The sequence below is a fragment of the Narcine bancroftii genome, chromosome 5 (assembly GCF_036971445.1).
Source record: "Narcine bancroftii isolate sNarBan1 chromosome 5, sNarBan1.hap1, whole genome shotgun sequence".
In the NCBI taxonomy this organism is placed as follows: Eukaryota; Metazoa; Chordata; class Chondrichthyes; order Torpediniformes; family Narcinidae; genus Narcine; species Narcine bancroftii.
Window position 1 is genome coordinate 6,387,679 of NC_091473.1, and position 16,183 is coordinate 6,403,861.

Sequence of the window (16,183 nt, forward strand, 5' to 3'; positions counted from 1 at the left end):
TTTTTTTGCCCACTTGCCAGGTGCTGGGTCAGACCTGACCTACTCTCAGGTTGGACCTGTTGCTTGTTGCAGAAAGTCTGGGGAACTCAAAGGGCGGCAGAAAAAGTCTGAGATAAAAACAGGAAATGCTGTCAGCAGGTCAGGCCGCCACTGCAGGAAGGAAAAGAGAGCTAGTGCCCCAGAGCGAAGACCCTCCATCGGAACTGAGGACATTAACCCTGATTCTTGCTCCAAAGTGGCTTCCTGACCTACTGGGTGTTTGCAGTGTTCGCATGTAACTTAACAGTCATGGAAAGGTTGTGCTAAAAGGTTAGTTTTTTTTTTCAATTGTTTTAATTAGTTTAAACGTATTTTTTTTCTAATTGCACGACAATGCTCTTATTGTTATCTTACAATTCTTTTCAATCATTTCTGTATTTTTAATAGAGTTTTAATTTTTCTATAGACCCTGAGTTTACCACTACAACATAGACAAACAGTTGGGAGGGGGCCCCTTATAAAAGAACACTGCACTCAGCAACATGCTGTTTAGACAGCTGGTCATTCCTTCAATCTTCCAATTTAGAGTTTTACAGCATCTAAGGCGCTTCACCTCAACTTGTACATGCTGACTAAATTGTCTCCCCAAGCTAGTTCTATCTGCCTGTGTTTGGCCCAACCACTCTAAGCCTTTCAAAATTTCTCTTAAATATTATAATTGCACCTCCCTCTACCTTATCTTCTGGCTGCTCGTTCCACATATCCACTGCCTTCTGTGTGGAATAAAACAGATTTACTGAAAGAAAACTTCAGATCTCCAAATGAGAGGGGTCACATGTAAAAGCCATGTTCTAATACAACTGGGTTTTATTTAAATGCAAGCGTATAAATATACACAAAGTAAATATTACATCTAAAGTCTATGTAAAATAGATAAATACAGTTTGTTTTAAACAAAGTTCCACTGAAAATAACTAAAGCTGCAGAGTCCCATGATCCCATCATACAATTTAAAGCTACCCAAAACAGATGGAGCTCTCTTTTAAATATGGAATCTCAGCTTTTCTCCATCATCATACACCAACAACTATGCGCATTAGCAACATCAAGGAGCTAACTGTGGATTTCAGGAGGAAAGTCAGGAGAACATGACCCAGTCCTCATCGAGGGCTCAGCAGGGAAGTGGAGAGGGTGGAGAATTTCAAATTCCTGGGTGTCAACGTCCCTGAGGATCTGCCCTGGAGCCTCCATGTCAATGCAATCATGAAGGCTCGCCTCCAGCTATACTTAGTGAGGAGTTTGAGGAGATTCGGGACGTCACCGAAGTCTCTCGGAAACTTCTATAGGTGTACCATGAAGAGCATTCTGGCTGGCTGCATCACTGTGTAGTATGTGGGTGCCATTGCTTAGGACATGAAAAAAACACCAGGGGGTTGTTAACCCAGCCTGCAACATCACAGGCACCAGACTTCACTCCATCGAGGACACCTCCAAGAGGCGGTATCTTAAGAAAGCAGCCTTTATACTCAAAGACCCCCACCACCTTGCCATGCCCTCTTTACTCTGCTGCCATCGGGGGAAAAGGTACAGGAGACTGAAGACAAGTTCAGCTTCTTCCCTGCTGCCATCAGATTCCTGAATGATCAATAAACCAGACACTGCCTCACTTTGAATTTTATTTGCAATATTATTTAAAAAAAAATAGTTTGTAAGGTGGTTTATACAAATGTTTGCACTGTGACGCTGCCACAAAACATCAAACTTCATGACAATATATTTTGATTCTGATTCTGATGTCCCGGGTATTGTGTGAGAGGTTCAGAATCTGAGGGTCTTAAACTTGATCATCCAAATAGTTAAGGAGGCAGTGACAATGAACATGCACTCATTCGGGGTTCGTTCTGAGTTTTGAAGCTTTATTTACAGATCCTTCACCCTCCCACTTGGGATGAACCAGATGTTAAATCAGCAGATCAAGGAACTCTGGCAGCTTGCGTCTGTTATCATAAATACTTAATAATTCCTTCAGTAAGAAAAGAAAATTAAAATCACATTCAATCTTCAGGCTTTAAGGCATTTTATAACTGGAATCGTATATAAAATAATAGGGAGAAAATATGAATTATTAGAACAAAGCCTGTACAAAATAACTTGCAAGTAAATATATACATTATTTTACAAATCTGGACTCAAATCTCTGTGAACCAATCATCATTTAAAATGTAAATCAATGTTATGTGTCCACAATGACAAATTAGACTGTGATTACTGGTGTATATATTTTTCATTTACTCACTCCATGTTATCTTCCTAATTAATATTCTCTACTTTCCATTAACCAATGGCTTCCAAACCCCACTTGGAATATTCTGGTTACCTCAGTACAAGATGGATGTGGATGCTATAGAGAGGGTGCAGATGAGATTCACAAGGATGTTGCCTGGATTGGAGAGCATGCCTTAATGAGAATAGATCTTTTCTCCTTGGAGGCCTGAGGGAACTCTATAGGATGATGAGAGGCATTGATCATGGGGGTAGCCAGAGGCCTTTATTCCCCAGGGCTGAAATGGATCACACTAGGGGGGCATACTTTTAAGGTGCTTGGAAATAAGTACAGGGGACGATGTACGTTGTAACCTCCTCCCATAGAGTGTGGTGGGGGCATGAAATGCACTGCTAGCAATGGGGTTGGAGGCAGGGACAATGTAAAGAGACTATTAGATAGGTACTGGGAACAGAGAAAAATGGAGGGTAATACAGTAGGTAATTGTAGGCAGTTGGTAGAGTAGGATACAATGTGGGCTGAAGGGCCTGTACTGTGCTTTAGGTTTCTATGTTCTGTTTTATGTACCTAATTCTCTTTTAAAAGTTATCAAAGATTCGGCCCTGTAACCCTTTTAACAATGCTGTCTAATTCAGATCAACTCCTTGTGTGATTTCTTTTTCCTGTCCCCATGTAATTCGTTGTCATCACAGTTTGTACATGTGGACTCTATAACGTGGCCTTCATTTCAAGCATGTTTACCCAACACTGTGAAGGTCCAGCCACAAAAATATCAGAATTCGTTTTGCAAAATCTAGAGCAAAATGTATTCAAAATAAGATCCCCCTTGCAGAGAGTTTTTTCCCCCTACAGTTCATGGAAGTAAGCAAAGGGAATTCTGATCAATGCCAGGACCTCTATTTACAACATAAATCTCAACTTGTTTTCCTTTAAGCCTGGTTTTAATTAAACAGAATGAAAATGTACCCCATTCAGGCAATAGGAAATGACTGGATTGTGACAGCACGTCAGGACTTTGGAAAAGCAACTGGAATATATCCAATGGAATGATCAACATGTTCCCATCAGTGTGTAGCTATCAGTGTTCCCATCAGAGTGTACCCATTAACATATGCTTTACGGAAGATATCCATTTGATATGAATACTGTTCTGTATCCTTTGAAACATGTCCATCAGAATGAATGCATGGGAGTCCACTCTGTTGCATTATACCAGGTGGAAAACATTCATTGCAATCTATTTGTTTCAATATATTATTTGAAGTACAGTACAATTCTGATTATCCAAAATCCTCAGTTATCCAAAATTTTTTGAACCTGGAAGTGACGTCTGTTCAGCTCCAGAAAATATTTTCAGATAATTGAAGATATCAGAAAAATCAGAAATCCTCATTTATCTGAAAAATTTCAAAGCCAAAATGATATCATTTTGCCTCCAAAAATTTTCAGGTCAATGAGGGCACCCGAAGCAAATCCTCAGTTATCAGAAATGTTTTCGGAGCCGAACAGACATCACTGGTTGAAAAAATTTGGAATTTTGGAAAAACCTCTGAGTAGTATTTTGAGTTTTTGGTGTTGGATTTATCTTATTTTGTTCAGGTTGTTTTTCGGTGAGAATTAAACATTATTTCATGCTTTAAAGCCCTCCCTTGATGTTTGTTGTTATTTAAAAACTGTTACAAGTGATTTGCTGTTTTTAATAAATGACCAGTTCTCCAGAAAAACTGTTTATCTAAAATAGGCCCGATCCTGACCATTTCGGAGAAGTACTGTATATCTAAAATATATCTTTGAATTATGCCGTTTACAGTATCTATTGCAGAATGTGCCCATTAGAATGTGCTTGTTGCACTGTACAATGCATAGCCATGATGCATCTGTGTTGGAATATACATGTTGGAATACAGCCTATGAAGAACATTCTTCGCCGCCAGCAGAGGCTTGTGAATCGAGGCCATGCAGTCTGGAGTTTGAAAGGAATTTTCTGTGACTCACTTGAATTCATTCACTCGGTACTGAACACATGTGTTTTGAACACATTGGGCCCTGTTGCACTAAAGGTTCTCAGATCTTACTCTGCAATTATTTTCTGCAAATATAACGAATGGATTCCTTTGAACTTCTGGTAATTCTAATGAATTATTAATTAACATACATAATACACAAAGTTTACTGCTACGATTTAACATAATGGACAAATGAGATCATTAAAGTATGGTGCGGTTGATTCAAAAGTAAAATGGTATCATAATTGGTATTGATTCGAACGGATTGAAAAGACTTGCCTCTGTTTTTATTTTATCTCCTGACAGAGCGAGTGATGAGGTTCATAACCTCAGCTGATAAATGTTTCTTCTGCACACTGCTCTGTGAAAGCTGTGATTGGCCTCTGGGGGTATGTCCTCTGAGTGCAACATGAGCTGGGTGGGGGTGGGGGGGTTCAGCCAGCTCTATGTGTCAGCGATGTGCCTGGGCGTCCTGTGTCGGGGTTTGCTCTTCCCCTTCTTCCCACCTTCCGCGATGAACTTCCACTTGTTGGACATCATCTTGCGCTTCCTCCGCTGCTTCTCACTGCACCACACCCGCTCGCAGTACTCCTCCACGCGGTGGAGGTTGGAGTAGCCGATCAGCTGCATGATGTCCTTGAACCAGGGCTTCTGGCTGTGGAGCCGACGGGGCTGAGTGGTGCAGGGGCGGTGGCGGCGCTCTTCGTCATCCCGGTTGAAGATTTCCTCGAGCTGCTCGCTGGCAAGCACCTCCAGTGTGATTTTGGTCACTGTTTGAGTGAAGCCGTGCTCCATTGTCTGGCAGTAATAGATCCCTTCGTCCATTTGGTAAATCCTCCGGAACAAGAGGCCGTGCTCTGTCTTGATTATCCTTTCATCTGTTTTCACCTGCAAAAGTCATCGAGTCAGAAGGAGATACATGGAGTCAAATGAAGAAGGTTGCAGGAGAAGGCTATTCAGTCCTTCCAGCCTGCACCAAGATTTGACATAATCACAGCTAAACATGTGACTTTTAACCCAATTCTTGCTTCCTCTCCAATCCAACTCCCTTCTGAACGTATCTAATAAACCAGCCTGAACGTCAGGAAGTTCCACAAGTTCATGACTCCCTGAGTGACGAGGTTTCTCCTCATAGCAGTTCTATGTAGTTTACACAGGATGGAACCAGTCAGTCCTTGCTGACCATCAAATGGACATTTACACAAATCCTACATTAATCCCATATTTTTTATTAGTCTCTCATCATTTCCTTCCAGGTTCCACTATTCTTCAACACTCTAGGGGCAATTTAACCTATCAACCCGAATGTCTTTTGGGTGTGGGAGGAAACCAGAGCATCCGGGGGAAACCCATGCAGTCATGGGGAGTGTGTGCAAACTCCGCACTGACAGTGCCCGAGGTCAGGATTGAACCCACATTTCCAGCGCTGTGCGAACGTGCATTTACCGGCCCTGTCACCATGCACACGTGAACATTAGAGTGACTTGTTTATAACTTCACTGTGATTCAAACAACACCTTTTGTTGATGTTGCACCCCAAAGTCAAACATCCCTGCCACAACATAATTAAATTCGGACACCGACCCAATTTCGATGACTTTCACTAACAGCTGATGAGGATGAACCAGTAATATATTTCCAAGTCAGAACAATTATGAGGAAAGGTGATGAAAGAAGAAAAAGTGGTGTAGTGAGTTGCTCCCAGCAGTTCTCCTCATTGCATAGAAACATAGAACACTCCAGCATGTCTTATAGAGGCTCAATATCAAATATTTATAATAATTTGATGGATTTGAGAACAGTTTCTCTAGTTAAGATCAAGAGTGATTGGGAGAATGACTTGAATATGTCACTTCCAGCTGAGGACTGGGATATTGTTCTAAATGTGATTGATGAATCCTTCTTCTGTGCACGACACTGTTTGTTGCATTTAAGGCTGTGTATAGAGCACATATTTCAAAAGTTAAACTATCTCACTTCTAATCTGATATCGATCCAATATGTGATAAACGTAATTTTTTTGAGGCTTAATTGATCCACATGTTCTGGTCTTGTCCCAGTTTAGAAAATCTTTGGAAAAATTATTTTGAAACTTTATCAGTCATTATTTTTAAGGTCAAATGAGAACCACCTCCCCCAAATGCTTTATTTGGTTGCTCTCATGAAGAGGAAATATTACTGACTCCGTCTCAGAAGTGAATTTTAGCGTTTACCTTGTTGATAGCTAGACAAGCAATTTTGAAGAAGTGGAAAGACGGTACCCCACCTACTCGTACTCAATGGTTACAGGAGGTCATGTCCTTCTCAAGTTTAGAAAAAAACCCAGCCATAATGTTAAAGGTGTAAGGGTGAACTTTTACAAGTCGTGGGGCCCATTCACAGAGTATTACCATAATTTAACAAATTAGTGGGTTTGGATGCTCCCGACCAGTGTTGTCTGGTTTCCGAGTGTTGTCCTATGTACATTAGATATGCAAGTTTGCCTTGTTTAGAGGGAGAGGCTTAATTAATGTTTTTTTTCCTCCTTTTCCTTTTTTTAGTTTTCTTTTTTAATACATTCATACAACGGGTTCGATTGGGAAGGGTGCAGACAATTTGTACCATGTATGATTAAGGTTTTATTTGAAATGTACAATCATTTTTTTGTCTTCTTACATTCCAGCTTATCCTTTGGATCTATTTATTATTCTTTTTTAATAAACTTGATAAATATACTTTTTAAAAAAAGAAAAGAAAATGACAGCACAAGAACAGGCCCCTTGGCCCATCAAGTCTCTGCCTACTCCTATTGACCTGCACCCAGACCATAGCCCTCCATAACCATCCATGTACCTATCCAATTTTTTTAAATGTCAAAATTGTGCCTGCATTCACCACTTCAGCTTGTTCCACACTCTGCGTGAAGAAGTTTCCCCCAATGTTCCTTTTAAATATATCACCTTTCAAAGCTCTTTCGCCACTCAATTCCCCTATTCCTCCATTCTAACAAATTTCCTCCCTGTAACTCTGCCCTCATTTGCTGTGCTATGTGTGAGTTGTCCAGTAGGACTGCTTGCAGAACAAATCTGTCAAAGTGGTGGGTTTTAAGAAGGATTCTGAAGGAGGGGACAGATGGAGGGAGTGAAGTGAGCATGAGGGCAGGAGGGGAAGAATTGCAGGCTTTACTGTTGACGCTGGATAATTGAAGATAGGTGAATTGTGAGCAGTAGAGGAAGGCCTCTAGGGGTATTGGAGCTGGTGAATCTTATTCTTGCTGTTTGGCAAAATTGGAACTGAGTGCGACAGGTTGTTCAGTAATTTTGATTCAGAAAGACTGAATCTCCACCACACAGTCATCAATTTACCTCCATCGTGACCAAAGAAACAAAGGCTAGATAAATGGATGAGTCCATGCCTGGAGATCACTCAGAATGTGGCCTTAACCTGAGTTTGGGTGAAGTTGCTTTGCGTCCATCCATGTGCCATTCGTGATGGAGTGGAGTCAGACGTGGCACAAGCATCACTGTTTGCATCATGTTCAATTCTGCTCTTCCCAAAATAAGTTGGCAATTTAGGGTATGACCTTTGCCCCTCCCTGAACACTTACAGCACAAATCTTGAGCTCCTTTTCATTGCGTCTCCCACGATTTGCAGGGACTTACTGACTCATGCTGGGCAGCTTCTGAGCTCAGCTTCCTTCTAAAGTCCTCAGAGTGAGCCAAAATCCCAGCTGATGGCATCCTTTTTCACTGGGTGCCTCTTTGGTGACGTCAGTGCCAGCACTCCATCACTGGAGGGATCATTCATGGATTGTTGGGGCCCTCGGGACAGGCATGCTAATCAGCGAAGAGCCAATCCCAACAGAATCTTCAGGGGAACCACTGCCCTCTGATCAACAATGCTGATGGAGGGCGACAAGTGGAAGCAAAGGCCATTATATCCTTTCTTAAATCAGTGGACCAAAACTGTGGTGCAACCTCAGCAGAATCCTATACAATTGTAACATTACTTTCCAATTTCTAAACTCCAACCCTATTGCAATTAAGGCCAAATGCTTTAACCTGCCTTCCAAACACTTAACACAGTTGCCTGTTAGCCTGTGACTAGTGCCCAAGAACACCTAGGTCACTCTGTACTAGGCCCATCAGCAGTCTTCCTTACTTTGCTTAGGGTGGCATAGTTGGTCTAGTGGTTAGCACAGCATTGTTACAGCGCCAATGACCTAGGTTGGAATCTGGCACTCTCTGTAGGGAGTTTGTACCCTCTCCCCATGTCTGCGTGGGTTTCCTCTGGGCGCTCCGGTTTCCTACCTCCAAAAATGTACAGGGGTCGTAGGTTAATTGGGTGTAATTGGTCGGCAGGGGTTTGTGGGCCAGAAGGGCCTGTTACCATCCACTTGTCCAGGTTTTGCTCACACACTCAGTTTGTACCCATTTGCAGAGATTGAAGGGGAAACATGAGGGGGGCATTTCTTCACTCAGAGGGTGATGGGAGGGTGGAATGAGCTTCCGGCCAAAGTGGTCGACGCAGGCTTGATTTTAACATTTGAGGAGAAGTTGGATAGGTATATGGACGAGAGGGGTGTGGAAGGTTATGGGCCAGGTGCAGGTTAATGGGACTAGGTGGGAAAAGGTGTTCGGCATGGACTAGAGGGGCCAAACTGGCCTGTTTCTGTGCTGTAATTGTTATATGGTTATATAAGCTTGTCATGCTCTTCTACCAATTTCCAGGACATCGGTCAACTTAGGTACCTAGCACTCTGCCCTCACCCCTTAGTTATGGCGATAACAAGGATGAGTTTATTGTCACAAACATTTTATAGTGTACTAAAGCACCAAAAATGTTGCTTTTTGCAACCGAACAGGTATTTTTAAAACAATAATTACAATAGAATGTATAATATTGAATTAACAAGAGACAATAAATACAAGAAAATAGATGATAACTATTCATAGTCATCCCAGAGCTTAAAAAAGTAAGGTAGTAACAGTAAAGCAACAGTACAGACAGTCGCTTTGTGGTGTTCGGACAGTCCCTGGAACAAGGACAGGCCTAATATTGATTATTGGTGCATTCATAAGTGACACTGCTCCAAACCATATTCCAACTCACTCTCTTCTACGCAGCAACCTTTCAACCATGCCAACACATTTCCCCACTACAATGAACTCTTATCGGGCACATCAGCTGCTAATGTAGCACCTTGACAAAATTCCTCCAAAAATCCAAGTGCATTACATTTGTAGGTTTTCCTCGAACCATGGACCGCTGCAGCACAGAAAAACAGGCCATTTTGGCCCTTCTAGTCTGCACCGACCATTATTCCGCTAGCTCCAATGACCTGCTCCAATTCTATAATCCTCCAGACCGCTCCCATCCATGTATCTATCCAACTTAAGATCGAGCCCACATTCACCATGTCAGATGGCCGCTCATTCCACACTCCCACCACTCTCTGAGTGAAGAAGTTCCCCCTCATGTTCCCCCTAAATCTTTCCCCTTTCACCTTAAGCCATGTCCTCTTTTACTTGTCTCCCCCAATCTAAGTGGAAAAAGCCTACTCACATCCATTCTGTCTAAACCTCACAATCCTGTAAATCTCTATCAAATCTCCCCTCATTCTTCTTCATTCCATGGAATAAAGTCATAGCCTGTTTAATCTTTCCCTGGAACTCAACTTCTGAAGACCCAGCAACATCCCAGTAAATCTTCTCTGCACTCTCTCAATCTTATTGACATCCTTCCTGTAGTTAGGTAATCACATAATATTCCAAATTTGGTCTCACAAAACTCTTAATCAACTTCAACATAACATCCCAACTCTTATACTAAATACTTTGATTTATAAAGGCTAAGATGCCAAAAGCTTTCTTTCCAACCTGTCCACCTGCGACACCACCTTCAGGGAACAATATATCCTGAATTCCCAGATCTCTTTGCTCCTCTGCACTCCTCAGTGCCCCACCATATACTGTGTATGTCCTACCTTGGTTTGTTCTTCCAAAATGCAACACCTCACACTTGTCTGCATTAAACTCCATCTGCCATTCACTGTCCCATTCTCTCAGCTGGTCCAGATCCCTCTGCAAGCTTTGAGAATCTTCCTCACTGTCTATTACACCTCCTATCTTTGTGTCATCAGCAAATTTGCTGATCCAATTTACCAAATTATCATCCAGATCATTGATATAGACAACAAACAACAATGGTCCCAACACAGATCCTCGAAGCTCACCATTAGTCACAGGCCTTCAGTCTGAGAAGCAACTATCCACTACCACTCTCTGTTTTCTCCCACAAAGCAAATTTCAAATCCAGTTTACAACTTCTCCATGGATACCTCATGTCTTAACCTTATGAACTAACCTCCCAGGTAGGACCTTGTCAAATGCCTTACTAAAGTCCACGTGGACAACATCCACATCCTTTCCTTCATCTACATTATTGGTAACTTCCTCAAAAAATTAATGAAACATGACCTACCACGCACAAAGCCATCTTGACTATCCTTAATCAGCCCATGGCTGCCCAAATACCTATATTTCCTATCTCTCAGAACTCCTTCCAATAATTTATCTATTACTGACGTCAGGCTCACTGGCCTATAATTACCTGGTTTACTTTTGGAGCTTTTCTAAAACAACGGAACAGCATGAGTTACTCACCAGTCCTCCAGCACCTCATTTGTGGCTAAGGACATTTGAATATATCATCCAGTGTCCCTTCAATTTCTACACTAATCTCCCTCAAGGTCTGAGGGGATACTATATTCAGCCTGGGGATTTGTCTATCTTTATTCACTGTAAGGCAGCAAGCATCTCTTCCTCCCTAATCTCCATATTTTCCATTACACTACCATTTGTTTCCCTTCCTTCCGTATACACTATGTCAGTTTCCTGAGTAAATACTGATACAAAAACTGTTTTAAGATCACTCCCATTTCATGAGCCTTCATGCATAGTTGACTACTCTGATCCTCTAGGGGACCAATTTTGTCCCTTACTATTCTTTTATTCTTAATATGCTTGTCAAAACTCTTCGGGTTTACCTTCACATTATCTGCCAAAGCAACCTCATGTCTTCTTTTTGCATTCCTGATTTCCTTCTTTAATATTTTCTTACATTTTCTATACTCAACAAGAACCTCATTAGATCCTTGTTTCCTATACCGCTTGTACACCTTAACCAGGTCACCAATAACCCTTGAAAACCAAGGTTTCCTATGCCTGTTAACTTTGCCTTAACTCCTGGTACTTCTGCACCCTCAAAATTTCGCCTTTGAAGGCCTTCCACTTACTGGACACATCCTTGCCAACTTACTCCTATCTGCTCTTCCTACATCTTTTATCATTTCTCTCTATCAACTCTTTTCGTTATATTGTTGAAGGTTGCCAACAATTAATATCTAGCATCAATATACATCTGCCCATTGACCACTGATAAATTCTTAGGAATTCCGAAGGGATAAATTCGACTGAGTCATCCCTTACTGAGCTTGCAAGTAAATGGAAAGAGCCTAACCTCTGATGCTAGTCAATGTAATGCCTTAATTCCAAGTAAAAGGAGTTCCCTCCAACAAAGGCAGAGAATATTGGACATTCTCAATAGTTTGGGTGGCATCTGTGGAGAGAGAAAAATGGAATGTTTCAAGTCGATGGACTTCCAATGAAACATTAATTCTTCCTCCACTGTTATTGCCTAGCAGCAGAAACAGGAGCAGGAGGAGGTCACCCAGCCCATTGAGCATATTCTACGATAAGCTCATGGCTGATCTGGCCGTGGACTCAGCTCCACTAGCCCGCCATGAACCCTAATTCCCCTTTCTGTTTTTGTTCCAGTTTTCCTGCATCTGCACGTTTTGAAGATTTCTCCTTTTTCCAATGACTGTCAGGTCAAGACAGGCTGAGAAACCTTGGTCCACTTTACTCTGATGATCCTGGATCATCATGTTTTAAAACCCTTGAATAATCTGAGCACTCCTGGTTTCCACTCTCCCAATTGCCACATTCACTACCATCAGCAGACGTGAACATTCCTTTATCAAAACCGGAGGCAGTCACTAATCTGTTACGTGACTTGGAGATTTTGATTGACAAGCACTTCCTACCGTTATTTCCTGTTCTTCTGACCTTTCCACAAAAGTCAGTGGTTGGAGAGCACCAAGTATTCATGTGATTGCATGGCTTAGTGAGATCTGCAGTAGGCCAGGAGGATCAACCAATGTGGCCCTGGGAGACCAGAGCACTGAACAGCACTCACCTCATCCTTCTTCTGATCTACAGCTCGCTGAATGAACCATTTGACAGTGGCCTGAAGTGATTTTGGTACACATTCAAGAAAGGTACTGTTGTGTTCGGTCCCATAAACCACCCTCTCCTCCGCATTGTTGAACTCTTCTGCTGTGAAGAATTGAACACAGTGTTAATTGCAATTATTGCAAATTGAAATATCGAGAATGACATTCAAATCACAAGGTCTAGAGGCTCTGTGGCACCTGGTGTTCCCAGGTGGTCTGATCGCGGAAGCTAAGCAGGCTCAGTACTTGTAGGGGAGACTGCCTGGGAATACCAGATGCTGTGGGTTTCTGTGAGGGGCACTGGACAAAGTGGCGACTCTCTGTCTGCCTTGTGGTAGACAAAAGTTGAAGAATTTCATGTATTCTAAATGTAGTATTACAAGTCTATAATGGAACCTTTAAATCTTGCAAATAAGAATAATTAACATCATAGCATGAGACCACTCAACATCATTCCCCTGCCAATATCTTTACCTTCCCGATTTCCTTTCATTTTAATGCCTGCACCATTTATACTCCACCGAGCTCACCTCTGTGCTAGCCCTCAATATAGCGACAGGTCATTCATTTTGGATTTATCCTATCTTGTGGGTTCCTCATCTTCTAGAGCTGGGAACTTTCTTTTTTTCCTTTGAAAGGACTACGTTTACTGAACCCTTATTACTCATCAGTGAAGATTCCTTTTGCTCTGACAGAGATTTACCAACAAGTTGATCCTTGAATTCCACTTTTCCAATTTATGTTCCAAAATGGACCTTGCTTAGAATTATCTAAAATATGAGGAGATTTGCTGGGTAGTAGTAGATGGAACGTAAGGTACCTTGAGGTCAGCGACCAGTGGCATTCCACAGGGATCAGTTAAGGACCCCTGCTTAACTTTATGTAGGAGCAGAGAGATCTTGGGGTCCAAGGCCATTGACTCCCCCTCAAGATTGTCATACAAGTTGATAAGGTGGGTGGTATGGATGGTGTAGCAGTTAGCAAAACATTGTTATGGAGCCAGCAGTTGGGACCAGGGTTCAAATCCCATGGTGTTTTTGTACACTCTCCCCATGTCTCTGTGGGTTTTTCTCCAGGGGCTCCAGTTTTTTTCCACCACTCAAAACATAATGGGGGTTAAGGGTCAATTGGGTGTAATTGGGTGGCACAATCCCATGGGCAGAAAGGACCTGTTACTGTGCTGTATGTCTCAATTTAAATTTAAGAAGGTGTATGTTAGGCTGGCCTTCATTAGTCAGGATTGAGTTCAAGAATCATGAGGTAATGTTGCTGCTCTATAAAACTGTGATTAGACCATACTTGGAGTATTGCATTGAGTTATGGTCACCTCATTACAGGGGTATATGTAGATGCTTTGGAGAGGATGCAGTGGAGATTGCCTGGATTGGAGAACATGCCTATGAAGTAAGGTTAACAGAGCTCGGACTTTTCTCTTTGGAGTGACAATGGATTAGAAATGATAAAAAAGGTACATAAGATTCTGAGGGGCTTAGACGGGATGGACAGCCAGCCCCTTTTACTTGGAGTGAAATATAAGGAGGCATAGAAGCAAGTGTTGCTCCTCCTGACATGGAAATGGACAGGAATACATAAGGAGTCATTGAGTTAATCAGCAAGGAAAGAAATCCTTCAGTCTGAAAGTGCCAGGGCTTCTAGGAACAATGGGTGGGAAGGGTTGAGCAGATCTGGATGGCAGAGAAGGGCAGCACAGTTGTGTAGCAGATAGAGCAACACCATTACAGTTCCAGCAACTTAGCTTGGTAGGTTAATTGGGTGGAATTCATTTCAGTAACCTGAAACCCGTGCCACCCAATTAACCCCACACAAGGGGGGAAGCTGGAGCATCGGGAGGAAACCCACGCAGGTTTCAGGAAGAACATACAAACTCCTTGCAGACAGTGGCAGATTAAACCCCAGGCATCTATCTTGCTGCATTGGTCAGGAGAAACAGGTCAGGATGAAAATCTAGTAGAACGGTGAAGAATTATGTGATAGATGTAGAGGCTGGAAGGATGAAAGGTGAGGACTGGGAGAATTTGTTTGGAGAGAAATTGCCAGGGTTGTATAGAAGTGGCAAGAGACTCCTGATGGTGGCAGATCATGGTGTTGGTTTGGAGCTCCAGGTAGTACCCACAGTCAAGAACTGGAAAGGGGGGGGCGGCATTATGAAGGTGGAGCAAAGGCTCCAAAATGTCCGTTGCTAAGTATCGACTCCACAGGACTGAATGCCAGAAGGGAACAGTGACCATCACTGTTCATTGTGCATTTAGCACAAGGCATTGGGGAAGTACTTTCATATTATTACATTAAGTACACTTAATTTAAAGAAAATTACAATTTGACTTCATGATATCTGCACAGAAGTGAACCATTAAGGTTGACCTTGGGAGCTTGCTTTTGAAAAAACAATATGTAGAGACTTGTTTTTAGAGAGTGCCAAGATAAAACTGGATAAAAAGGGGAGGGAAGGCTTGTTAAAGATGGAAGGGATATTATGAGGCTTCATTGGATGGGCATTGAAGGTCACATTCAAATCTATTTTTGCGTGAGTTTTTTTCTTTCATCCATTTGTTCTGTGAGAAAGGCTGGGAAAAGGAGTTGCTCCCAGACCTCCGCCAAGACCGCTCAGCAATCTTGGGCAATTCCATCGGTCCTTCTCCCTGCATGAGGGAGCACCTGAGAGAATAGTGCAGAGAACTGGCTCTGGTCATGCGAGTCTCTGACTCTTTCTGATAGAAATCTTCACCAAAATGTAGCAGACACAGGAGCATGTCGAAGAACAAAAACAAGTCTGTGTCAATGTATGGCAATTTTCCATTTAAACAATGGACAATTTGTTGGCTGCCTTTTTTCAGTGTAAAACAAATGCGGCTCCATTGCAAGACTTGCAGCCAAACACACCGTGACATGACTTCAAATCTCACAGCAGTTGAACATTTTAAGTTGTTGAATCTAGGCTGTAAAGCCAGTGATGTTGGTGACCAGTAAACTGCTACACTTCTGTAAAAGCACACCCTTCACTAATGTACTCCAGGAATCCACTCATCACAGAGATGGGAGGAAGAAGCTGATTGGAGCTAGAGAGGTCAGGTGACCTGAGGAGTGGTAGCAGTTAGAATTTAAAAAGGGATGAGGCAGCAGCAGGAAGCTGATTGGATGAAGTCACTGAGTATCCCTATAAAAATGAGGGAGTGTGTAGAGGAGCGGTCATCGAGGGAGTAGCAAGGCTTTAGCTTAACAGGTTTTGGTGAGAGCAGGTAAGAAGCAAAGGATATTAGGAGTTGAAGTAAGAAAGGGCCACCCTTTTCAAGGAACAAAAAGGATTCAGCAGGTAGGCACAGGTAAGGGCAGGTTTTAGATATCATTTTTTTCCTCTAGTCAGAATAGCAGCCAAAGGCAAGGGGATGCTCCTCTCGAAGAATGTGGGTCGTCAGTATCCCAGACGACATCATCTGCGAGTAGGGCATCCAGATGCAGCTCCTGACAAGCCGAGGTAAAGAATTGGAGCTGGAGTTGGATGAACTCCGGATCTTTCGGGAGGCAGAGGGGGTGTTGACAGGAGTTATAGGGACATGATCACACCTAGGAGGCAGGAGGAGAGTTGATGGGTGACAATCAGGAGAAGGAAAGGGAACTGGC

At 42.5% G+C, this 16,183-nt stretch overlaps 1 protein-coding gene across 2 annotated transcripts in view; it reads right to left on the reverse strand.

The window, feature by feature from the left end:
* Positions 1-828: 828 nt before the first annotated feature.
* The window catches only part of sema3bl (sema domain, immunoglobulin domain (Ig), short basic domain, secreted, (semaphorin) 3bl), a 237,679-nt gene continuing 222,324 nt past the window's right edge, over positions 829-16,183 (reverse strand). Inside the window, exons 16-17 of one of the 2 annotated variants that reach the window (XM_069936651.1) lie at positions 12,508-12,644; positions 829-5,157 (exon numbers count right to left, since the gene is read on the reverse strand). In XM_069936651.1, the coding sequence (XP_069792752.1) occupies positions 4,714-5,157; positions 12,508-12,644 (581 nt within the window). In that variant the 3' untranslated portion in view covers positions 829-4,713. Of the gene's footprint in view, positions 5,158-12,507; positions 12,648-16,183 lie in introns of both variants that reach the window. The other variant, XM_069936650.1, reaches the window with a different exon arrangement.